A 27,216-nucleotide genomic window follows, 5' to 3' on the forward strand; every position below is an offset into this window, starting at 1 on the left:
AGGAGACGGAGGAGAGCGAGAGAGGGAGAGAGCGCAGAGGGCCGATCGAGCTGAAGATTAAAGAGGAACTTTAGTCTAATCTGCAGCTTTTTACTGCAAATGTGAAGCAAAAACATTTGATTCTTAAATCTGTGCTTAAATAGCTGCAGGGCGCCGCCTCCACAACACTCATATTTAAATGATCCCGTTTATTTTGTTCTTTGCGTCATGTGAAAAAGGTCAAACTGATAAGATTAAAATTCGCTCTGTGAGTAAATGTTTAAAGAGCCACAGTTTCCCCCCCTGGGAGGGGCAGACGCTTTCAATCAGCCCCAAAACTTTCACCATCCTCAGCCTTCAAACCCCAAAGTGTCCACGTCCCCTGCAGCACCGAGACCCTGAGCAGAAATCGTTTTCAACAAACCGAAGGAAGCAGCCGGGTCTTATCAGACAGTTTTAAACACAGGGATACGTGTTCACAGTAAAACCATCTGCTTCCTGTCAGCTGACCAGCTTCAGTCTGTGGTTCACGCACAAATAATAACGTTTTCCTCTCTGAAGGAGCAGAGATCCAACTTCTTTGGCGATGACGAGTAAAGACAAAGTGGACGTCACAGTGAGCACACGCCTCAGGTTCATATCCACAGGAACAAAATGACTGTTTCAGCTTTGTCTGATTTCCAGCAGCTCTCTGCAGATTTGACAAGTTGGTTTTTTATTTTGAATTATTATTATTGCTGTGATTGACTCTTTGCAGGTCCCAACAGTAAAAATGTCGCCTCGGCCTTCGTTTTGCTGGACCTCAGAAGCCGGAGATGCATAAATACATCATAACATTACAATAAAAAAAACAATAAGCATCACAGTGGAAACCTGGATTAAACTTGAGTCACAATCAGGCTGCTGGGTGTTGAATCGATTATGTTGCAGGTGATTGTGCACGAACCAAACTCATAAACGTTTTAGAGCAGTGTCCAACTCCAGGCCTCGAGGGCCGGGATCCTGCAGGTGTTAGACGTGTCCTTGATCCAACACAGCTGATTCAAATGGCGAAACGACCTCCTCAACATGTCTTGTATTTCTCCAGAGGCTGGTAATGAACTCATCATCTGATTCAGGTGTGTTGACCCAGGGTGAGATCTAAAACCTGCAGGACACCGGCCCTCGAGGCCTGGAGTTGGCCACGCCAGCGTTAGAGTGTGAACACACTGATCGACCACAGAGTCACACTTTAAACGCTGCGTCGTTGTTAGAGACACACACAGATTTTTGTTTTTGGCTAAATGTGGCTCTTTTATGATAAAGGCCAAAAACTGTGATGCAGACTCATCAGGTCATAATCTTCATACTGAGTATAAAGCGCACACTCAGCTGTGTGCACTGATTTGCACACACTGTTGCAGAGCTCCTGGTTCTGTTGTATTTAAACACGTTTTGGCTATGCGCGCCCGCTGCCCCGCCCACGCGCCCTGCACACAGACGGCGAGACTTCCTGGTTCAATCAAAGTCGATAAATAAAAACTTCATTGAGCTTTAATTTTGCTGCAGGTCACGTCTGATGTTTTGCAGTGGAAATTGCTGTTTTGCAGCAATTTCCTCTTTGGAGCTCATCTCCTAACTATAAATAAGGTGCAGCTTATCTCATATCGGACACAGATCAAAAGATAAGTGCAGCGGTGCCCCGAATACCAGCGTTTTACAACCACGCACGTCCTTCAGGTGGACTTTGAAAAGCTGCACAAATATTCTACAGGTCGTGTGTCCAATCCAGGTTCATACGATCCACCTGCAGCTGCTTCAATAAAGTAATACATTCAATAAAAACTTCTTCTTAAACTTATTGAAGGAAACCACATCACTGGGCTCGTGTGTGTGTGTGTGTTAGAGGGGAAAGACGGATACAAAGAAGACGGAAACAGGGTGGAGTGTGTGTGTTACTCCGAGCTCATCACTCACATGCAGACATTCAAACATCCTGAGAAACCCTCAGAGCTAATATTAGAGAACACTGTGGAGATGTTCTTCCTGTCCGAGTCCGGCCTGTACTTCCTGTTTGCTCCCACCGTCCATCAGTGCATGCACGGACACACACACAGTCATGTTGTCATATCATTTTGGAGACATCTACTTGACGTAATGCTTTCTCTAGCCCCTAATCCTAACGATAACCTAACTGTAACCCTGAAACTAAAACCGCAATTTGAGTCTGAAAAATGCCTCAAACTTGTGGGAACCAGGATTTTGGTCCCCATTAGGGCTGTTGGTGCCCACAAAGATATGTACACACACACACACACACACACTCTGCAGGTTAGGAAAAGGCGGAGGCTGCAGAGCTTGACTTCCTGCGTTACCAACTGGACACACAGGCAACATCGAGGAGATGAAAGGTCAAAGGTCACAGCACTGAGACAATACATGGAACAAATATTCACGTGACCCTGAAATAACTGCGAGCTCCACAGAGACGGGAGCGCGGCTCATCTTTGCACGCGCACATTTGTCATCCTCCAACGATCTGAAGGACAAAAACGAGCCCGAAGTGAAATTGAACTGCAGAGCCAGCCTTTGTTCTCCTCATTAAAACTCCACCCACAGGCAGGTACGCCGTTACACCTTTGTCAGATAAAACGAGAGCAGAGGTCACGCAGACAATGAGGCACAGAGTTCAACCGAGGAAGACTTCCTTTAAGACGGCGCCCTCTGCGACGACTCTAAATCACACCGATTATTATTTATCAGAGTTTTCACTGACGTACATCCTGTTTTAAAGATTTTACATGATCATTATTTGATATTTGGGGTCGTGCACTGGCTGCCAGCTGCCTGAGGCTGTCCAGCGGTTCCCACAGCCGTCTTCAGCAAACAGAAGCTCTGCTGTCACCCTCAGCTTCAGTCACTGAAGGCCATGACTTTCAGCCAAACGCAGCGTGTGCAGTTAGTGAGTTCAACAAGTGAAATGAGCGTGTCAGAAAACCCCCGAGTAACAGCGAGGAGGGTCAGCGCGATGGCCGACATCTTAGCCAATCCTATTTTACAGCCCCCATAAACATTTTCAAAATAAGCACATTCACATCTCAGCGCAGAGCCGCACAGATACGTTACGTAAGGCAATTAATCTCATTTTAATTTGTCTGATAGTTTATTTCCAGTCATAAAAGAGAGATGATGATTTAATGCTCGTCACTACAAAGGTCCCGTTTGGTCTCGTGCTGTTAATCAAGAGCAAGATCTATGATGAGGAAATAAAAAGCTTCTGATCAAGGATCATTAGTGGCGTCCTGCCTCGTCGTCTGTGCCATCAAGTCTTTATGGCTTTTAAAGAAAAAAAAAAAAGAAAAGTGGTGTTGATGAACGTCAAGACAAGCTCTTCCTTACTTCCTGTTCCAGTGGCGGCTCTTCATAGTTCTTAATAGCGAGTAATCCCTGGGAGCTTAAAGCTGCTCTGAACACTCAGTAATCCTGTTTTTTTCCCCCCTACATGGATCTGTGTGACGTCATAGGGAGGAGGACGTCCCTAATATGGTCATATCAGGTACCAACGCTCCACCCATCAGATGTTCAAATTAAGGGGCAGCCAATCAGAAGAAAGCCATGTTTAGAGGGAGAATTTAAAACTGCTATTTCACCCGAGGGGCCGCAGCGAGACACAGGTGGATTATTTTGAACTGTTAATCATAGAAAGCTACTCTAGGAGAGTCCACAGAGTCAAAATAAGCAGAAAAAGGTCCAAGCTGAGTTATTATAAGTTGAGATTATTGACCAAAACAATCACAATAATGACTTTAGCCTTTTTTTAAATGCACTATCAAGCCTCATCCTGCACTATTATTTATCTATAATCTGATTAAAAACATCAGTGAAACTCTAATTCTTATTTCTGAGGAGCTGATGTTTGGAAGCTCAAAGCGATCAGTTATAGTTACACACTGATGCTGCTTTAACTTCACAACCAATCACAGGGGAGGAGACCGGATACTTAAAGTGAATACCAAAGACCTGCTTCGTCCACGCTCTGCTGCTCGCTGCACTGACTGTGACCGAAAAAGCCTCTGAAACAAGCCGAACCATCAACATCTGAATTCATCCGAGCCAGCAAAGCGGTGATGGTCAGAGAACCTGCTGGCTGAGCTTCGCTAATGAGGCAGGCCAGATAACAGACCATCAGATAAAAAAACCCGCATCCTTCTCTGGCAACCGCACGGTAACCGTCACCTTTACACACCGTGACAGGCTCACGTTACAGAGGCTGGATGTGAAAGCAAGGCCGAGCTCGCCGGATCTGCTTCGCTCATGTGCAAAGGAGGGGGCGTCGGCGCTCTGCTACTTTTTCTATAAAAACATTCCATCACAGATTAAGGACTGGCCTGAGATTACTTCATGTACATTTTAACGAGCACACAGTAGCGATCAAAAGTTTCATCCCAGGAATAAAAGTTCCTTTACAGACTTAAAGGGCGGGTTTGAGGGGAAAATAATGGGCTACACAGTTTAACCATGATTATAGTGAGAAAAGGCCAATTAATAACCAAACAGAGAGAATATTATCAGTCCTAAATGATGATATAAAGTAACCCCAAGTCTACATGTTGTGAAGGCAGGAAGAGGTCTTTTGTCCCATTCAAGAACATTTTTTCCAGGAGATCAAAGCCACAGGAGAACATAGGTCTACTCGACAATGACGAGGATCCAGACCTCAGAGGGTTAAAGAAACTGCGAGGAAACCTGAGGTGTCTGCACAGTTTCCTTCACAATCAAAGGGCACTTGGAACTAGAGGACAGGAAGGCCCTAAAGACACAACAGAAAAGAAAGGAAAAAAAAAAAAAGTTCCTGAGAGGACACAGCTTCGTGACAGCGGCTGAAAGGAAAACCTGGAATGTTGAATTCCTTCATAAACCTGCTGCTCTGTGTTTCCACTGTGGTAAAATGGTATTCATACATATTTATACTAACATTGAAGTTAGTGCTCATGTTCCAAAACCTGCAGTTCCTCTAACGTCCAGCAGAGGCAGCAGTGAGTCTTTACAGCACAAATAAACATGTTTACAGCCTGATGCGCAAACGGTTTGGTCTCTCTAGATAATTTCCGCCTTCATAACACCCGTATGAAACTTACAGAATGAAAGATAAGATTAACAAAAACAGGGACGAGCTGAATAACGGTGCCTTTAATTTGTATTAAAGTTTGCATTATTGGGGGCGTGGCTACTTTGACTGATAGGCGGATGGTGACACAGGCGGCTGCAGCTGCTAGCTGTCTGCTAGCTTCACTGCAGCTAGTTGGAGTCCCAGAACTGGACCACTGGAGCGTGTCTGCGCTGGTGGAGCACTCGAACTATTCTAATGACATCACCCGACCAACTGGGTGCTGTGGGGTCACTGTGCTAACAGACCATCCAGGAAGTCTGAGCTCCAGGTTTGGGGAAATTCTGGGATTTTATTCAGTAATTCACAGTCTAGCTAATATTAGCTGAAACACACCCCACCCTCCAACTCCACCGCTGCCTCCAAGACAAGGGAATCAGGCAGCAGGCTAAAATTTGATTACATGATAAACCTTTCATTTTCTATATTACTGTTGAATTGTAATGAAAATTATTGCTTTGTGTTTATGAACTCATTTCTGAGTGTACACTGAGGCTTCAAAATGTGTCACAGTGGCTACGTCCATCTTTAATGGTTTTTAGTTTGAGAGTTACAAAACGAGCTCAAACCTCTGAACTGTCGCGTCTGATAGACACCAAACTGATGACTGAGCCACAGTCTTTAAAATCCGTCACCATCCACCATCAAACACAGCGATTTGCTAAAAACAAACTGGAAACTGTTTCGGCTCTCGCAAAGCAGCCATCAGTGCAGAGGTCAGAGGTCAGGTCGCAGCAAACAGACAACAGATGGACCAAACGTTCCTGCAGCTGACGGCAGGAGAGCGAGCCGTTCTTTATGTTGTTAATCTGTAGATAACAGCACGCTCTGTCCTTCCCGCAAGCGTCACGCTGCGTTTCGCTCAGTCATCCGGCTTCCTCGTGGTCAGGGCCCTCGGGACGACTCCGCCGTCGAACCAAACACCCCATTCATGCAGGCTCCTCGCACTGGAGGCCTCGGGGAAAACACCGGGACTTTTCACTGAGGACGAGCCGCTGCTCTTCCACAAACTGAGAGCCGGCTCACAGTCTAAACTTGTGTTGCTGCCGTGGCGAATGTCACACCGACACGCCGCCTCGCCCTCCCGACCACACAGACACATTCCTGTGAGGTCAGAACATCAGCAACGTTTTACACCATCATAAAATGGATTTCTCTGACAGATTCAACTCTTTGGATCCACATAAATGATTTTACTCACATTTTCTGCCCAAGAAATCGATCCAAACTGTTCATGTGCACCGACGAACAGGAATATAAGAAATATAAGAAATCTGTATTTCATGGCATTAGAAACCATTTAGAGCTCCGACAAAACAAACTACAAGCTCGTTAAGTGTTATATTCAGAGTTGGACGGTAGGTAACGTTAAAAAAGATTCACCAGCCAAAATTCTTCATGTGATCAGCCTGCAGCTCGAAAATCACTGAATCATATCTGTTATTAACCTCTGTCTCTCTTCCACAGCATGTCTTTATCCTGTCTTCCTTTTCTCACCCCAACCAATCACAGCAGATGGCCGTCCCTCCCTGAGCCTGGTTCTGCTGGAGGTTTCTTCCTGTTAAAAGGGAGTTTTTCCTTCCACTGTCGCCAAAGTGCTGCTCATAGGGGGTCATATGATTGTTGGGCTTTTCTCTGTATTTTTGTAGGATCTACCTTACAGTATAAAGCACCTTGAGGCGACTGTTGTTGTGATTTGGTGCTGTGTAAATAAAACTGAACTGAACCTTGTTCTGGATGATGCTGATTTATGGTTTTAAGCCCAGGAAGATTCGCTGTGCTCCGTGTTACAGCTGGTGAAGACTAGCTATGGTAACAAACAGTTCCTCTTTAAACTGTTATTCCCATAAAGTGTGAGAGTTTTACAGTATTTAATCAGCGTCACAGTAAACTGATGTGATGAACGGTGAGAGCAGACACAAGAAAGCTGCTGAAGTAGTGACTTCTCCCCTCAGTTTAAATGTTAAAGACCCAAACACAACAGTGTACACATTCGTGGCGACCGTGGCTCAGGGGGTTGGGAATCGCATCTTTAACTGGAAGGTCGCCGGTTCGATCCCTGGGCTCTCTGTCCTGGTCGTTGTGTCCTTGGGCAAGACACTTTACCTACCGCCTACTGGTGTTGGCCAGAGGGGCCGATGGCGCGATATGGCAGCCTCGCTTCTGTCAGTCTGCCCCAGGGCAGCTGTGGCTACAACTGTAGCTGCCTCCACCAGTGTGTGAATGTGAGAGTGAATGAATAGTGGAATTGTAAAGCGCTTTGGGTGCCTTGAAAAGCGCTATATAAATCCACTCCATTATTATTATTATTATTCAAACCCATCTGGGCCCAACCCGGGCCACCTACTGCTCTGTTACGAGCTAGGCCCGATGTGTGGCCTAAATAAAGGTGGACCTTCAGCAGAGGGGATGCAAACAGGAAGTCCTTCATGATTAATTTAAGAGCGTGAAACAAAGTCGTACTAAAAAGGGAAAAAGACAAGGGGGGGGGGGGGGGGGGGGGCGATCTTAAACATGAACGAAGGGAAAATCCAGACAGAAAACACGAAACACAGAAAGTTTAGTTTCACTTTGAAACCACACACGTTAAAAAAAAAACCAGACACACCAACATTCCCAGCATTCCTGCATCCAGCCCCCTGAACAGGAAGAGAGCGCGTGTGTGTGTTTGTGTCTCTGTGGGGAACCTGGACTGCTCCTGGTTCTCATTACTGTGGGGCTGGGTGAGTCTCTGCCACTTTAAAGCTTCAGTCCTCGTGTGAAACTTTTCCATAAACAGCTCCAACAGTAAACTCAGATCATTCATAATCACCAGTTTAACCTTCAGTCAGGCTTTAAATCAGGAGAGCAACAGGTAACTTCACAGAACCAGAATCAGCTCTGACAGGTCAGATGGAGGGAAATGATCCCCTGTGGAGACCCTGGCAGGGAACAGCCAGCAGCAGCAGCAGCGTACAGGCACAGCACGTTTTAATAACTCGTCTGTTTGAACTGGACTGAAGCACGTGCTAGTGAAAGTCTGAGAGCGGCACCAACCATTTGTCTCCTGCTGCATGAAGGAAACACACCTCGGTCACCAACAACCTAAAGGTCACAGCTCTGTTTGTGGGAGCAGACGCTGTTTGTTGGGACTGTTAATAGGGAGGAGCCTCAGCAGCAGCGTGACATCACAGTACAGCCGCATATCAGAAATCATACGATCGTCAATGCTGAACATTATACTGATCCATGTGAGCCGGAAGAATGACCACACACACACACACACACACACACACACACTCTCCTTCTGTTCATTGTAAGCAGATCTGCCTGCGTTTCCATGGTGACTGGCGGTTTTGTGTTTCCCAGGATATCATATGGAGGCGAAACACAGTTGGCCACACACACACACACACACTCTGAGGTTCCAGCTTCAGCTTTCAGGTGAACTGTTGAAGGTTTAATTGGCTGAAGTCATGTTTTATTAGAACTGCGACGACCAATCATCTCACAGCACCGACTGCAGTTTCAGTCTGATTCATCACACACACACACACACACACACACACACACACACACACACCTGTTGTTATTTGACACATTTCATGAGTTTGTGCTGCACAAACACAAACTTCAGTTTCTGTGCCAAATATTTTCTCACTCGTCTTCCTTCCCTTGACTCCTTGCTTCGATCCCTACTTCACTTTTATTCCTGTATGATTTCATGTCCCTCCTTCCTTCCTACTCTATCCTCTGTTCCTACTTCACTTTACTTCATTTCCTTTCTTCATCACGACCCCGCTCTCTTTCTCTCCTTGACGTTACCTTTGATTTGGCTTCCTACCTTCATAACCTTTCTGTTTGCTCTCCCATTTCCTTCTGTCCTTCCCTCCTCATTAATCCTCCATGTGGAGAATGCAGATCAGTTACTGAAACCACAAAAACTACGACTGCTGCCACACACACACACAGTCGTGTTTTCATATCTCTGTGGGGACATCTACTTGACATAATGCTTTCCTAGTCCCCCTAATCCTAACGATAGCCTAACCCTGACACTAAAACCACATTATGAGTCTAAAAAATGCCTTCAAACCCATGAAGAGCGGCATTTTGGCCCCCACGAGTAAAGTAAACTTCCAATTTTCGGCCCCCACAAAGATATGTAAACATCACACACACACACACACACACACACACACACACACACACACACACAAGCCTGCTGAGCTCAGCACGAAGAGGAAGAGGCTGCAGAGGAAGGAGGAGCCGAGTGCATGTGACAGACCATCATCTTCCTCTGCCAACAGATCACATGGGATCATCTTCATCACACAGAGGTCTCACTGAGCAGACTGAAGACTGTGTGCTGCTAAAACTTCACTGAATGTTCAAAGATTAAATCTAAAGAACTGAAGGATTTATACATTTTTGGCATACACAGTCTTATTTCCTTTCCTTCTCCCTCTTTCCTTCCTTTCTACCTTTGGTTCCTCCCTTTCTTGCCTCCCTCATCTTCATCACCTCTCTTTATTCAGGCACACATGAGACAAGACCGGCCCCGCCCTCACAGACCATCGTCTTCCTCTCTCCAGTGGTACTATGGCTCATTCGTGGACTCTCACAGGGCAGCTTTGCATGATTCACAGCTCAAACTAATCCTTCTTTACCTGACCCCAGCCCTGACTGCAGCTGCTCAGGTCGTCCTGTGAAGCCAGCTGTTTTAGCTCCTCCCCCTTTCAGGCTGCACTTGTATTCTGATTTCAGAACTTTTGTTTTATCTGAGCATAACAAGCACGATGGAATTTTTATTGACCATTTAAGCACACACACACACACACATACACACACACACACACCTCTGCATATTTAACACTGGTGTGAATTATTTAGTGCCGTGTGATGCTCCTGCAGCAGTCGGCCTTCAGAGTAAAACAGCTTCAGTTACTGTGACACGTTTACAATCAGCCCCGAGCCGCGGCCGGTTTAACCACAGTCCACTCCATGAAACAGACACATTTAAACTCAGAGGACTCAAAAAGTCCTCGTCTGTGCACAAAACATTCATTTCGCTTCCTATTTATTTAGAAGCATCTAAACATTTACCGTCCAGACCAGCCGCTGAGCGGAGGCGGGCAGAGCGACACAAACTTCTGACTTTGTTCCAGCTGAATTAGGCGAATGTTGAATTTTAAAAATCACCAAATATCAGAATAACCCTGCGTCAGGCCTCTTTCCACAATCAGATGATGGGATTTCCCCCAAAGACCACCCCGACAGCTTCATACCTCACAGAGTAGGAGTGAAACGATAGAAACGATATAAATTTGGCCAACGATAGATTTTGACTATAACGCTCTATTGCGATAGCGCATGTTGATGATGTCATCAAACTGCGCCTGTTTCGGTCGAAAGCATCGCAGCGGCTAAAACCATTATCATCTGCAAATTATGGCGGGCGACAGTCATAGCAAAGAGATGAAGCACTTTTGAAATATGGGGAAAGCCAAAAACTGCGCTTCCTCCACTTCTGTAACATTGATTCATTAATGTTGAATTCTCTCGCAGCTGCTCTGTTCCCATGTTGTTGCAGTATATTAATGACCAACCTCGTATTGTGGATGAATAATCTCAGTTGTTCTCCTGACTGACGTTTGGCCCGTGTACAGCATCCTGCTATGCGATTGCATTTGTCCCTGACCACCAGAATCCCTCACGTTAACTTTTATCGAGTGGAAAAAAAGTTGGCTTCATCCTCCAGCTTCACTGTGCTAATGTTATGCTAACATAGCTGTGTCGCTAGCAATCACGTAGCACAACATTATATACCAGGTAGTCCAACTTCAGTAACCCTACAAACGCCACTGCTGTTTAGTTTCCTGTCTTCATTTATGTTGGAAGTGGTAGCAGAGCTGTACGTTTGAATTAGTTTCAAAAATCTCTCAGTCAGAACATGCTATGAAATGTTTAGGTGGAAACTAGCGAGCTAACTTCCTGCTAACTTCTAACTCCGTTAAATTTAATAACTTCTGTTTTCATGGATGTTAAACTTAATAGTTACACCTGGTAAAGCAGCAACGCTGATGATTTTATTAAAGATGAAAGAATTTAGACCGTTTTTAACTCTTTGACTTTGGGACCTGAAACGGACGGAGTTTTGGACCCAGATTACTCTGAAGCTCCTCACTACGGCAGCCGTAATGCTCTGACAATCCATCAAGCAGTGCGGCTTACCAAAGTTGTACTAAAACATTTTTAACAGATTTCTGCAGCCAAAATCGGTTCGAGGTCAGTAAGCACAACCAGAATTCATACATAAGGCACACTGTCGATTTTTGACAAAATTAAAGGATTTTAAGTCCTTATAGTGTGGGAAATATGTTATACAGAAGAAAAGAATATATCGCAATATATATCGTTACCGCACATGCTTCAAATTATATCTCGATATGAATTTTAGGCCATATTGCCCAGCCCTATCACAGAGTATGTCTTTTTGGTCATTTCAGGCTCAGTTTGGAAACTTTTGTGGTTCAGACGTCATGAACTCACATTTGGCTAATTTAAGGTGGAGCTGTGGCTGAACGCTGGCGACCAGAGTCGACACAAGTCAACAGGCACAAAAGTGGCCCAAAGAAAACTGAAATACGGTTGAATTTAAACCATTACTGAAGCTTCTCCGATTTTATGCTAATAATTACACCGAACTATGTCTTCATACACTGAAAACAACATGAAGTCATCAGCCTGCGAGCTGGAGTCACGGTGGGGGCGTGGGGGGGCAGATTATTTGGTTGCTGTGTGTCCGTGACATTTGGCTCCAGCTCCGCCCGGATGCTTCGCTCGCCTCGTGAAGCGGCAGGCCGGCGTTCACCGAGCGACAAACCAGGAACCTAAAACTGTAAACTGCTCCACATCAGACGGCACGAGCCAGAAAAATAGAAACAGCAGTAAAACCCAATCTGGAGGTTTCCAGCCTCCATCTTTATGGTGGAGACCTGAGCCTGCACATGTGAGATACAGGAAACGTTTGTGCAGACGTCTGCCTCACTGCAACATGAAAACTGCATTTTAGCCACTCAGCTGCTGTTCATTGGGGCTGGCTTACAGCGCCCTCTGCTGCACCTCCAGCTGAACTGCAGCCGCTTCACTAACAGGAGGGAGAGCGCTCGCTGAGGAGGACTCAGGTGTTTCTGTGCTGGACCCACAAACAGTGCGGCGACTCTGAGCTTCAGATCCAGACTGATCAGCCGTCTGAAGCGTCCCAGGTTTGATCTCTAATGGTTTTATAAAAGTGGCAGGTGTGACATCATCATCATCAGCTGTCAGGGATGTGAACGGCGTCCTACCTGCCAGGGCTTTGATTCGCGAGCGCTCGAAGAGGCGTGCCGAGCTGTTCTCGTTGTCCCAGTCGTCGGCGTCCCAGCGGTTGTTGACGCCATCGTTGTACTGCTGCTGGATCTCCATGTGGTCGTACTCCGCCGCTACCGACGTCATCTTGACCTCCCCGTGGCTCCACCTCCGCCTCCCCCGCTGGCTTCGAGTCCGTTCACCTGCTGCCTGCTGCTGATCACGCCGGATGCTCGCACACGCTCAGACCGGCTCTGGCTGGCAGGCCGAGATCACTTTAGGAAACCTGCGGGAGGGAAAACGGAGAGAACGAGGTGAGAAACGATGAACTCATAATCAGCTTTATTAAAGAACAGCTGACGGCTGATTGGACAAATATTTATGATTATCACAAACGAGGTCAGACGAGGCCACGCCTCTTCCCCTCGCCCCGATGACCACAGAAGATCAAAACTGCAGAAGGCGGCGGATAAACAAACAGGACGGGGTGTGCAGCACACGCCGTTGTACGCTCATGTCAAAATGCACTCAGTGTTTGTGGGCGTGCACGCTCGGGACAAAACATAGACGCTACAGAAGAGTCTGGCAGGACGTGACCTGTCTGTGGGGCGTGCACTTATCGATCAGAGCGTGGAGTCTGCAGAGGAAACCAACGCCGGCGTTTTGTGTTCGTGCATTGGTGAGAAACACTGAGCTGTGATTAAAGCAGCACAGACACTCTGCTGCTCTCTCAGCCGCTGAGGAAGGTGGTCACATGACTGTGCCTTCTGCTCCACGATTGGCTGAAGACCACCCAACCTCCCTTTGAACAGAACAGTTTCTAAGCTAGAAGAAGGGCGCCTCCTCCTGGTCACAACACGTTACTACAACATCTGAGAAGCAAACACACACTGTGAACGCATCAGAGCAGTGAGGCGTTCAGTGACCAGCTCCAACATTCTCACTAACACTAATCTGTAGTTTAAAAGGTTGTGAACGATTTCATTTATGAGCAGATCGCTCCTGTCAGTAAAGTCTACAGATAGGAAGTCTGTGCTTCAATGCAACATGTGATCTACCTGTGCAGGTAAACACAGGAGCGACTCAGCGCAGGCGGTCCTGCAGTCATCAGCATGACTCTGAGATGGCGTTTAACTAACCACGACCTCAGCGGTTCACCCAAAGCAGGGAAACCTCAGACCTGAGCCGTCAGTCACATCTGTCTCCAGAGGTGCGCCATGTGACCAGCTGCTGGACACCGAGAGCTTCAGCACGTAATAAATGAATGAATGAGTTACAGCTGAGCCACCGTCTGAACCGTGAGCATGTCAGAGGTCAGAGGTCAGCTCAGGTTTCATAACACGAACAGAAATCTGGTGGAAACAAACAGACGTGAGGCTCACTGCTTTAATGTGAGGAAAACAGGAAAGTTTGAGATGCAAACTGTGATTTTACCCTTTAAGTTTATTATTTTCACTTTAATTAATCTTTGACAAAAAATAGATTAAAATTGAAATAAACTTATAAGTAACATCTTAAATAAAAATTTGACAGACGTCAGCACTTCTGCTCTCTGATTGGCTGCACTCCGTCCCATCCTCCTCACACTGCGGTCAATTCAAACGTCTCTACTCTGCATCACACCACAGGTTCCCTCTGGCTCCGCCTACTGAAGACCAACTCAACCAATGAAATTATTCTGAGTCTTTTTTCCCTGCAGAGAGTGTGTGTGTGTGTGTGTGTGTGTGTGTGTGTGTGTGTGCTGCTTGTGTTGCTACGCTAAAAATACGCCACAACTGGGACCCCGTGTGTGTGTGTGCATGAGTGAGTGTGTGCGCGCGCAGAGTGAAGCTAACAATGTGCACTCAGACAGAAGCAATAACACACACACACACACACACACACACACACACACACACAGTCATGACAACAGTGTTTAGTAAGTGTGTCACTGCAGGGCAGCAGACTGAGTGAGGAGCTGAGAGACGCTGAGCTGCAGGATGAAACTGAAGCTGCTGTTTCATAATCTGGTAACAATCATCATCACCATGATCATTAATCCGCAGACACTCGAATGCATCACGCGTTGGCGGTTCAGCTTCGGGGACGCGGCAGGAAGCTTTCGTGTCTTTAAGCAGTGAAAACGTCCATCCTGGCGGCCGCAGCGATGGACGCGCTGCACGTGAAATGTGTTTGTTTGCTGAGGCTGTGCAGTTGGATGAGTTTAAAAAGTCTCCGGCCAGGCAGGTGACCACACACCTGACTGAGAGCGAGGTTTGGCTGCACGCAGATGATGGTGACTACATTCCTGCTGCAGCGATAGGTCAAAGTTCAGGGGCTGAGGAAGGCAAAGCTGTGAGTAAGGATGCCGGGAATCGGGCCAGCGCGCGGGAAACTGAAGGTCTGCTGCAGGTCAGCGTGTGAAAGCTGCCAGCAGCAGAAAGAACGAGGCGACGGGAAGAGCCGAACCTTCTCAGGAGGATATTTATAGCCCGGAGAGAGGACGACCCTGGCTGGGAACAGGAAGTACAGAAATAGAGATGACGGGGCGGAAAAATTCAGACTTTTTACACTTTTAAGAATTTTGTGTTGTAGTTTTTCCTCATTAAATCTGATATGAGGGATGTTAAAAAGTGAGGTCAGCAGTCGAGACAAATGCCCTGCTGGAGCCTACATTTCCCATCATGCAGCTTCACATGAATCCAGCACGTGTGCCTCATTTCTGAGCATCTTTTTCCCTTTTCTCTCCTCTCCATCTCTCGCCCACGTCCTCCTCCCACCTCTCTCACCCTCCCAGCATCCTTCACTACAATTACCTCCTGTTGAAGCTCGCCTCGGCTTTCTTTCTGACGAAAGCTGTCAAGTGCAGCCCCCCCTCCGCCCACACCTCTGTCACACTGTGACTGTAGGGGTTTTGGTTTTAACCTGAGACCTCTGCAGACATCGGTAATCCTACACAGGATGTGATTGTGCTTTTAAGGGCAAAGAATAAAACTGGACGGTCAGGAGACGTCGGCCACATGTGTGAACGAGGAAGATTAAAAATATAAAAATTATCTGAGGGTTTACGGACGAGCAAAGACTAAGAACTCAAAGAATCGAATTAAAATCAGCTGAAACTGTAAAGCCGAGTGGACGACAAACCGCCACCCGTGTGTCACACTTTTAAAGGTCCAACAATCAGACATGAAATCACAGAGTTTGTGTTTGGCTTCAATAAACGAGGCCTACCTCATACACCACCCCGGGGTGTCCTGTGACACAGGTGGATGAGCACTGATCTGAGGTCAGAGCGTGCACGGCTCGTTCCGTCTCTGAATGAGAACGAAGGAGGAGCGCGGCTCGACTTGGAGTCGAGTCCTAAATCTGCTGCTGTGGGAGAAATAAACTCCTCTCCCTCCTCTTCACACGTTTCTGTTCCTGAACCAGCAACAAGCAAACATCATCCTCTCCACCTGCTCCACCCGAGAAGCTGCTGCTGGAGTAACAACAACAAAATGTAATGAAAGCTGAGAAACCTCCAGTAACTAAAACACATTCTAACACGTCCAAGTCCTTCGCTTTGCTTTCACGCCGTTTAACCACGCTGAGAATCCCTCGCCGACTCAAACGATGTTGAGCCCAGTAAGAACCCGTCACGGTCTCGTACACGGGTGCGTCTCACCTTTTCCTGAGGCCGGTCAGAGGCAACATTAAAGCTGCTTCGTTTTCTTTCATACGTGCAGAGAACCAGAAACCACACAGCATCGTTTCCTTTCAAAATAAAGGCACGACCTGCTCCTCTGAGTGGACGACTGAATGTTATTTACTACACTCTATTCTGCACTGAAAGACGGGCAAAAAACACACGTTGCCATGGTTACGCTGCCCCAGCATGCAGCGCGTGGGAGCCCACTCGTCACGGTGGCGACAGCGGCACAAAGACTCTCGGCTGAAGCTTCGGGAGGAGGAACGACCACACTGCCAGCGGAGCTAAATCACAGACGGCGGCGACAGGATAAAAGAACCCGCCCTGTCTGTGGAAACGAATCAAAGTTCAGGATTAGGAGTGGAAGTGGACCGGAGGCCCACGGAGGTCACCGGCTCTCTTAGTCAGCAGCTTCGTCAGAGCTGCTGTGGACACAAGAGACCACAGGTCATGTGGTTCAATCAGCTGATTGATTGTTACTGAATCCTTTCATGAAAATAAAATTCAAACACTTCGTTGGCGTCTCGTCAGCGCACACCTGCTGTTACCTGATGAAGCTGAAAACAGATGGAAAAACAGACGACGCTCGTTTCGTTGTATTTTTAGCTCTGACAGTTTCACTATGCAAATATCAATAGTTCACCATGGCAACGCAAACCGGCAGAATCTCACTCTGCATTCAGACTCCTACGCAGGACAAGCTGCCGCCACGGCGCTCGCCCCGACCATGAACAGACGCACACCGACCGACGGCGGAGACCAGACTGGAACCACACGGACAGCAAAGACTCGAGTTTTCCAGTCGTGTCGGATCACCACAGACTTCCTCCACGACCGCGGGTCGGCACCAGAGCCAAACCTGAGCTGAGCAAGGTCACAAAGAAAACACACAGCAACAGGTGTGTGTGTGTGTGTGTGTGTGTGTGTGTGTGTGAGAGAGAGAGAGAGAGATTATCTGGGACATGCATGAGGAGGTGATCCATCACTCTCCTCTCTGCAGTCTCATGTAGGCCACACTGAGCAATGTGGGGCAGCAGCTATCCGACCCGACACCACCGAGGTCTGAGCAGAGCAGCGGCAGGAAGTCAGAGACACTGATTGGATGGAAGCTCGCACTTGGAATCAGGGACGGCGCCATTTTGGCTCCAGGTTTGAATGATTGCGCTCAGCTCTGTTCAGGTTCTGTTTCACTTATGATTTTATAAAAAGGTGCAAAGAAAACACGAGGAGCTCAACAGCACCGTGTGAACTCCATCCACAGCTCACAGCAGTGCTGGAGAAGCTGTGAGATGTTCGCCTTACAGACGTCCATAATCACAGCAGCTCGTCCAGCTGACTCCAGGTGTTCACGTCAGGGACATAACCTCTCTTTGATTGGACGGTCTCCGCTTTGGCTAATATAAAATTAGTTGTTGCATCTGAACATGTTTTACTCTTTGAACGACGCTCACAGATCGAAGACGTTTGTTTTCTCGTAAACCTCCGCTCGATCTCACCTCCGTCTACATCGGAGGCGTCGCCCCCTGCTGCTCAGTACAAAGAATGCACGTGTCAGGTAAAACCAAAAACACTAAATAAATCCTCAGGCTAACTCGAGCCCGACTGATCAGTGGAGCCTGCTTTGATTAATGAGGAAACCATCCTGAATCTAATTAGTGACTCTGAGCCGGAGCCAGTAATTAGATTTTTGTTAGATTTGAGATAAGATGTCCTCGTAACGATTGAATCATCGCAAAGAGACGGCACACACAGATCCAGGCGGATGGATACATCACGCTGTCAGAGATGATCCGAGGACTCGCTGAAGTCTGACAGCAGGTGAGTTTAGACATCAGTGTCGGGTTTAACTAAACCAGCATCTGCTTTTGAGCCCAGGCGTCCCTGAGCTGCTTTCATGTCTCCTGCAGGAAGGAGTTAGTGAAGGTCTCAGGACAGCTCTGACAGTCATGCTTGTGATGTACACTGTAATCCGGTTATCTCATCCTGAGCAGACAAAGACCCTGAAGTCACACATAATTGGCCTGCACGAGAAATCATGCTGCACTAAAGGTCAGCAGAACCAGTTAGAGGAAGCCAGTGTGCTCCATCTTCTGAGGACAAGAAATGCTTCTGCATTAATGTGCAGAAGACTGAACGTTTCTATCTGGAACAAGGAGCTTTTGGACCGTTCGCCCTTTGATTGGCGCAGTTTTCAGACGTGAGCTGGAGTGGCGGGCGTCCTCTGCGCCGAGAGCCCGAGCACGGCCAAATTGTGTCCCAGCGTCAGCTTTCAGATAAGAAACAAACAGGGACACACGAACAGCGTCTGTGGGAGAAACAAAGACGGCATCGAGCGCCGCGTCCTGGCTCTTCCTGTTTAATTGTGACGTCCAATCAGAATCCTCCCGTGGAAGCGTCGCCTCAGAGAAAGCGGAGTTTAAGCTGATCGTGCCTGAGGGAGCCGATTGGAGGACGCGCAGCACAAATATGACAGTTAAAGGGCAGGACACTGAGCATCTCCACTACGCTAATTAGGTTATCTGAGCCGTTAATAGAGTTAGAGGTTGCCATGGTTACGATGACTAATCAATGGGCCGCAGACAGCCCTGCTCACTTTTCACAATGACGGCTTCAAATACAGGGAAGAAAATTCAGATTTGATCTGCTCTGTAAATGAGCTCGAGCTCAAACATAGCGGCCCGTCTACGCCTCGGCTCCTCGGATTAAACAAGGACGACTTTACACATTTAACACTCGAGTGCACACACGCACCCCAATCCTCCAATCACAGGTCCAGAATCAGCCGTTTCCAAAGCTCAACAGAAACATTTTGTCTGCAGCTTTGATCTAAAATCAGTCTGACGTCCAGACTTTTGGTGCAACGACAGAAAGACAGCGAGCTCTTTGTGAGACGAGCTTCAACCGCGGGACGCGTCAGGGTGAGCGGACCGTCACGAACACGAGGAGCGTACAGACCGGCTCCTCCCACAACGAGCTGATCCATCCAGGCTAACGCATGCGGACGACAGAGCGTGTGGATGCAGCAAAGCAGGAAGGACTTCAAGATCCAACTGCAATTTATTGTTTCTGTCCAATTCAAATTTTAGTCATTTATTAACGTTTTACCTGCTACAGGACCTTCATCGGTCACGTTTCTCAAAGTAAACTACAGCATCAGCATCCTACTTTATTTCAAACTACATCAGCAGGAAAAAAGACGGCTGCAGCTCCAGGTGTGCAGCGTGACGCGGTGTGGAAGCTGAATTATTAATAACGGCCACCAGGGGGCGGCACGTGAGGCTGCAACAAGCACTCCGGTCGTGTAGCAGCGACCCTCTGACCTGATGTCTCCAAACATATTGATGATGGACTCACGTGACCCACGCACCTTTTTGTAAACGTTTGTTATTCAGAGCGTCAAAAGGGAGGCTCGACCAGAAGATCCAGACAACAACAACAACAACAACAAGTCCCAGCACGTCAAAAAGAGAGAGGACGACTAAACTCCAGCCTGAATTCTGCAGCCAGGACAGTCTTTTACATTCAGTCTATTCCAGGATTATTTTTGTGTACGATTTAAATTTTCTGCACTGTAGCAACGTAGCGGCATCAAATATCTGCGGTTAGTTTAAGCAGTGAACTTGCCAGTTTAAGACAAATACATGATAACGGAGGATTATTTTGACCTGAGAGTCCTGCAGAGCTACTCTGGTGCAGTCCAGAAGCATGAAGCTGGAACACCTTTAAGGTGTTTGACAGCCAGAGCACAGCTGAGTCTCCGCCTCCGTTTACCTGTGAGAAAAAACGTTTCGTTTCACCTTTTGATTCAGGTGTCTGACGCTCTGCAGTCCTCTGAGCAGCTGTTTGTCCTTCCATCAGAGGACAAACAGCAACGCCAAGCCTGGACACACACACACACACATATCAATCAGCAGGGATCAATAATGACTCAGGCATAAAGGTCTGCCCCAGAACCACGTTGCCAGGGTTACATAAATTAAAGCACCTCTTTCAAAATAAAAGCTTTTCTAACTAAACGTTAATGCAGCAGTTTCACTTCGCCTGCGACGGTGCCGTCGGTGACTTAAAGTAGGGCTGCTCGATTATGGCAAAAATGATAATCACGATTATTTTCACTGAAATTGAGATCACGATTATTTGACGATATTTATTTAACCCTTTAAGACCTACTATAGAACCAAGTCCACCAGAGCTTATATTATTATTTTTTTTTACATGCTGTAGTGCCATTTGTGGGAGCATTTCAAGTTGCTATACATCAATACAACTGTTATAGCCCATATTTTAATAATATGTATGCATTAAGTGCATAGTAATTACATAAATTGCAAAAAAGTGCAATAAACTACAAAAAAAATTGAAAATCGCTTTTGTTTTTTTTAACATATATTTCTACTTGGAGAAATTTAAGAGGTTTATCCCTCAAAACTTTAAATACAATAAAGTTGCAAAAAATAGTTTACAACAACAGGAAATTTATTTTGAGTGTCTTCATAGTTTTATTTTGGAGATACAGCAATTTTTATACACTGCAGGAAAAACAAAAAACAATCCTATGATGCAAATTTGCAAAGAAAACAGCAGGTGCATCATTTCACTGTGGGAAGTGTTACGAACAGCTGATAGGATCGGCAAAGCGTGTTTCTGGAATATTATGTTTTTGTTCCTGCAAGCGCTTTTTATGCAGTTTTTGCAAAGCTATATGTGGAAGGAAACCGTGACCGAGGACAAGCTGATGGCATCAGATGTAAGTACAACTCCTCCGGTTTCATATGCAAAACAAATTATTGCGCTAGCTTACACGGTTCAGGTTCTACAGGGATTTAAAAATAGTTACGCAAAACGGAGCGTGCTGCTCTGACCGGCTTTAAAGGGTTAACAATGACTTTAAAAAAATAATATAAAATAGTGTGCAACACCACTGAAGTTTTTTTTAAACTCTTTTCAACCAACAGCAGTCACTCTCTCCTCTCCAAATAACTTCTGCTTAGCTTTCCGAGCTTCCCTCGGGTCCTCTTAATCAGCGGTCTCCAACCTTTTTTGCGCCACGGACGGTTTATGCCCGACAATATTTTCACAGACGGCCTTTAAGGTGTCGCGGATAAATGAGGGAGGGGCTAATAATCGGCTCAGTCATTTTTAATGATCGTTGAAAGCCCAGATCGTAATCGTGATTAAAATTCGATTAATTGAGCAGCCCTAACTTAAAGCTACAAGAAGTGGAAGTAATATTTTCACGTTAAAGATGCAGATCTTTTAGCAGGGGTTTGCTGTTTTGTCACACTCACTGAGCAGCTCTTTAAATCCATCACAAGAATCACCCTAATGAAGGCAATAAACATCCTAAAGACTCAAATACCACAGAACTACAGACTTCCTGGGCCCTGCAGAGCTTTCCCAGGAATCGTCACACCATCACCATAGACGTCCTTCAGGTGGACTGAAGGTAGGTGGCAAAAAAGGGAACACTGTGCATTTAGTGAACTTTAAAAATTGACCTTTAAACTGAGGTTCGTGTGTTTTTAGACTGTGATGCTCTTAGAAAAGCTGGCAGACAAGCAGAAGCCCCCAAATTGATCAGCCTGGAGTTTTGAGGCAGGGGTGGAGCTCCAAGGTGGGGACGGAGCTCTATCCATCAGGACTGAAGCTGATCTCCAGCATAAGCTATGAAACAGAAAACTGGTGAACACTAAAAACCTGACTGACTTCAGCAAAACCACAGAAACACATTTAAAAAAGAAAATGTCTAAAACCTGAAGCAGCAAACACGGAATCTGCACAGCTGACGAAGCCTTGAGCTACGGCGGGATTTCACTCGGGTCTGAAACTGGATGAGCCAAAACCATTCAGTCAGTTTCCGGGGCCCCTTTGCTCTGTCATGTGAGCACACACACACACACACACACAAACACACACACACACACACACAAAAGGGAATAAAGGGCTGAAAGCACAGGAATGTGTCAGCAGTCAGAGGAGATGAGATCACGAGAGAGAGCTGGGTGGGAGAATGAGAGAGGGCGAGTGAGCACATGAGTGAATGGGACAGCGAGAGAGAGACAGAGAGAGTAGGAAGGAAAAACTGAGACCCCCTTTTCCACCTGTTTAAAGACCCCGATCTGCATCTGGATCTCTTATCGGGAAAAGTCACGCGAGCTGATGGACACGTTCCTGCGATGACGATAAAACTGAAGCAAATCTAAAGCAGCTGTAAACAAAATTACCCACAATGCACGTCCACATACTGATCATGTGTTAATAGCAGGTGGTTCGATATAAGAGCAGTGACTCTGTCAGAGATCAGCACCAATATTCAGCTTCTTTTGATGGCTGACATCATTTTCCATCTGGTCACATGTCACAAGTAAGGGCCAATCAGCAGCGGCCGCGGGGAGAGACATTTGAAATGTGTCTTTTGTGTCTTCTTCGTTGGTCTTCAGTCCTCCGTGATATGTTGTGAATTCATTACTTGAGAACCAGCAGATGTTATTATCGTAGCGCTCCATATTTTGGTCCCAGTAACTTAAATGAGCGTTTTTGGTGTTTGAACCGCGCAGGCGTCCTTCCAGCTGACGCCGGCTGTTTGTGTTCCTCTTTGTGTTTCTTTCACTTTGATTTTCTCTGGACGCGCTTCAGTCGTCTCTGCCCGTTTGTTCTCCGTGAGAACCAATCGTCTGCAGCTTCACACCGACCTCGGCTAAACACAGCTAAAAAACAGTCCAATCAGAAAGCCGGAGAGGTGAAAAACCGCACGCAGCCAACCTAGCCGAGCTCCCCTCGCCAGCCAGACAGACAACGCGGCCGCTCGCCATCAATAAGTCATGCGGTCACATTTGCTCACTCGAGCGAGTTGTTTTGTTCAGAGCAGAGATTCAAGTGAGACAGAGAGAGCAGGAATTTCAGAAAACAAGTCAAAGGACAGAGTAGAGACACGCCGATAGAACTTCATTAAAATGATAAAAAAAATGGACTTATTAGTGAGCTCCAGAATCAGACTGGAACTGTGACCAAGGCAAAAATGAGCCGTCACTTTAGACCTGTGAGCTCTTAATCTAAAAAAAATAAATAAAAATGTTTTAACGTTCATTAGTAAAAATTCCAAAAATAACATTTAACAGTAGAACCACCAGGGGGAGCCATTCTGACACTGTCCTGCAACAAAGAAGTTTCCTGGAGGTCAGATGTTAATTTTTCCTTTGATTAAAATTAAGATTTGACTAAACAGATATTTAAGACTCAGTTTTATTAATTTTACAAATCCTGTTACACCAGCCTTCATGTTTAAATGTGTGTAAACAGTGTTGCTAGGCAACTCAGCATGCTGCCATTGTGGGGTCCAAATGACGTCCACATCACATCTGGGTATAAATGATCATTATTTGTATTTCCCCTTTTATTCTCACTCCAAAAATTAATCAAATGATTAAAAAAATATATATTTTAGGAAAAGTCAGAAGGTTTAATTTAACAGAATTATGTGATTTATAAAAAGGGGTCAAAACGAGCCTCTTCAAACACACAGGGTCAAAGTTACCACCACAGACTGTAGGTAAAAGATGGAGGGAGCCACGCTGACGTCAAGCCCTCGTTAGCTACGCCCACTTCCAGTGACATCATCAAGGACAGAAAAAAAATGTTCAGGAGTTTGAAGGTTTTTTGGTTTTTTGGAGTCGCCCCCTGCTGGATATTAAAGACAATGCAGGTGTAAGAAGCTTCAAGCCAAAGATTTCCAGACGATAAGGTTGTTTTCACATCTTTGTCTTTAACGCCAACACCATGGAAGAGTAAAAACACGAGAGCGCGTTGTGGATTTTAAGCAGGATACTCTGACAGGAGAGGAGACGTGAATCCCGGGGCAGACGTAGGAACATCTGGAAAGTTTAAAAGATTTCACAGGATCTAAATAAGTTGTTTGGATCGTAACGATGTGGAATATTATTGCTGTTTAACCAAAAGTGTACATGTGAGGGTTTCCCACGCTGATCAGAAGACAGAGATAAGAAGCACGTCTGAGGGACATCCTTCACTTGGATTCATGGTTTCTGCTTTTAATCTCGGCTGCACAGGTAAACATGTTTATAGTGTTTGTGCACTTTTTACACTTAAAGGGAAATGAGGGGTCATTTCTATATACTCAGGTTATTTTGCAGATGTTTTACTGAAACCAACAAAAGGTGCTCGCCGTCTTAAAGACGGTCTCTCACAGCAGCTGGAATCAGAAAGCCTTCAAAGGTCTCACATTGGTTTCCTTACATGACTGAAACAAGCTGACAGGCTTCAGCTCATCCACTAAACTGGTTAAAGGTCCGTTAATTGGCCTGTGTTTACTCCATTACACTCATAATTGATGAGTCAGCGTAGAGAACATCAGTCAGTTAATGGATTCAGTCATTATATCACTTTACAGCTTAGCACGAGGACGTCCATCTACACATTCATAAATGATTAGAACTGTACTGTTCTTCCTTCATCGAGAAAGAGGAGGAGGAGGAAGAGGAGGCGGCGTTCTCACTGCACGTGTGCAGGTTTGTAAAATGCATCGAGTTCTTTATTGCTGATGACGTGAGAGCAGAGCTGCCTTCAGTACATTTCAAATCTATATTTGATAACTTCACAATGGATTAACATCTGTCCATGTGTGGGTGCTGCACACACACACACTCCTATTATTTAAGTCCACCATTTACTGCTACATGCACACAATCAATATCTGATCCAGCAGCTCAGGAGGCACTTAGTTAGCATTCATGAACACACACGCCATGTGCTCTTAACTATGCAGCTGCCAGAGCAGCTATTAATTATCAATGAGCATCCTGAGTGCTGTGTGTGTGTGTGTGTGTGTGTCCCATCAATAACACGCTGCATCCTCTGCTCACCCAGGAAGTGTAGATGGTAGCATTTCGATCACGCACTGACATGATGCCAGGCGGCCATGTTTTTAAATTAATTCCCCCATTTCTATGCACCAGTTCCTCGACCGACCAGCGGAGGCAGCAGTGAGTCAGTCCCCATAGACTCGCATGTTAAAACTTGACAGCAGAAACAAACATGTTTACAGGCTGATACACAAACTGTTCTGAGGTCTGACACCTGTAGGGGGGGGGGGACTCACCTGTTTAAACTATATTGAGGCTTAAAGTTTGCATTTTTAGGGGCGTGGCCTCTGTATGATGCATTCGGACAGGAGCACATAAAACTGACTTTGAGGCTTCAAACCAAGCGATGCCACAGAAGTCCTCACTGCCAGCACGCGCACAAACACGCACACACAAAGCTGATGGCAGCTGATAAGAATCCAGTGATGACTTCCACTGGTGTCTCTCAACACTGCAGCCTTTTTGATGGAGTTCAGGCTCAGAGAGAAACAATCCTCAGCCAGTGACAGACGGCTCAGTGGGAGGGGGGTAAAAAGGATAAAAGGACGAGAGACAGAAGCAAATGTTGCGTAACAGATGTAGTTTTCCACCAGCAGCTTTCACGTGATTGCTCCCTGCGAGCCTTCATTTAATGAGGCCGTGCAGATTTTACCTTCACACAGGAAGCATGTGTGAGCGACAGGCCGTGCAGGCGCACAGCAGCGCTGCAAATCTGCAGCTTTTCACGTGTTTGTTTGTTTTGTTTCCACCATTTTTATCTTAGCAAGTTCAGGAGAGATCCACATGGAGCAAACGCTGCTGAAAAACTGTTACAACTGCCAACCAGACGACGGCGTTTTCTCCTCACACCATGCACGGTAACGTCACCGCACATCTTTAAGATTAGATTTTTCTTAATCAGGTAAAATGTTAACGATGTAGTGATGTCATGCCCAGGCACATCTGAGAGCGAGAGCAGCCTCTGATTGAGCATTTTTAAAAGTCGTCAGGCTCCAAAAACAAAACAACAAAACAAAAAACACAATAAAATACAGAGATTTAATATTTCTGTTCAAGTATTAGCTTCACTGTCCGAGCGCCACTAAACACGGAAACAATCTGAAGAGCCTCAAACTGGCTGATCCGAGTTCAGCGTACGGCCGATGAAGTCCCGCCACAGGCCTCCGGGCTGTCAGAGCGTGAGCGTTTCCAGCTGACGGCCAGAGCGCTGAAAGGCTTTTACATAAACACGTCGGCCTGAGCTCGGCGCCCACACAGAGGACGCCGTTACTGAGAGAGTGCGAACCCGGAGACGACGCGAGGAGGCGAGGGAGTGAGCGAGCACGTCGATGTGAAACACACGGCGCTGTTTTTATTCATGTTTCTGACGTTTTACAGATTTGTTCAGGCTGCTGCTCAGCCGAGGGTCGAACATTCAGCACAGGAGGTCACGAGCTCATCGGGAAACTGACAGCGAACCGTAAGAATGAGTCACAGTCATGTGACACGTTTGGAGACCCTTAAAGTCCACCACAGAACCAAGCACAGCTTATCTTTATACTTTTACCAGCTGTTGGGGGCATTTCAAGTCACTATGCATCAATGCAACTGTTACATCCCAAATTATAATATTATGTATGCATTAAGTCCCTAGGAACTAGAGAGACTGCAAAAAAAAAAAAAAAGAAGGAAAAAAAAGAATCAAAATTGTTTTGTGGGGGTTTGTTTGTTTGTAAAAAACATTTCTACTTACAGAAATTTCAGAAAAACTTCAAAAATTTCAAAGCTAAATGCAAAAACATTGCACAAAATAGTTTCCAACCACAGGAAATTTGGAGTGTCTTTATAGGTTTAATTTTTATAAACTTCAGGAAAAATTAAAAAAAAAATATTATTGTGCAAAATCCCCCCCCCCCCAAAAAAATAAAATAAATAAATGTAAATAAACGATTTCTAACATTGAAATTTAAGCTCTAAGCCTCCCATGACGTCACTTCTGGTTGTGGCAGCTAACGGTGGACACGTGATGATCTGTTTTTGTTGTTGCACTCGCTCTTTAGTGATTTTCGCACAAAGCCAAATGTGGATGGAAACCACGACCTGGGACAAGCTGAATGCACGTGATGTAAGTACAACGCCTCGAGCTTCACAAATCTGAGCCTTAAAAGGGTCAAACACAGCTTTGGATCCTAAATTAACAAAATCGTGTCTTTTTATGTTTTTCTGAATATTAATAA

General features: G+C 46.0%; 1 protein-coding gene across 2 annotated transcripts in view; it reads right to left on the reverse strand.

Annotated features, from left to right (window-relative positions):
- LOC146560652 (spectrin beta chain, non-erythrocytic 1) overlaps positions 1 to 27,216 on the reverse strand; it is a 101,455-nt gene that overhangs the window by 54,013 nt on the left and 20,226 nt on the right. For both annotated transcript variants that reach the window (XM_085296070.1, XM_085296069.1), the window contains exon 2: positions 12,454 to 12,740. In XM_085296070.1, the coding sequence (XP_085152196.1) occupies positions 12,454 to 12,601 (148 nt within the window). In that variant the 5' untranslated portion in view covers positions 12,602 to 12,740. The remainder of the gene's footprint in view (positions 1 to 12,453; positions 12,741 to 27,216) is intronic.

Source organism: Mchenga conophoros, linkage group LG13, assembly GCF_057382185.1.
Source record: "Mchenga conophoros isolate Kocher_MC1m ecotype Shallow Benthic linkage group LG13, M_conophoros_male_GT1.1, whole genome shotgun sequence".
Classification (NCBI taxonomy): domain Eukaryota; kingdom Metazoa; phylum Chordata; class Actinopteri; order Cichliformes; family Cichlidae; genus Mchenga; species Mchenga conophoros.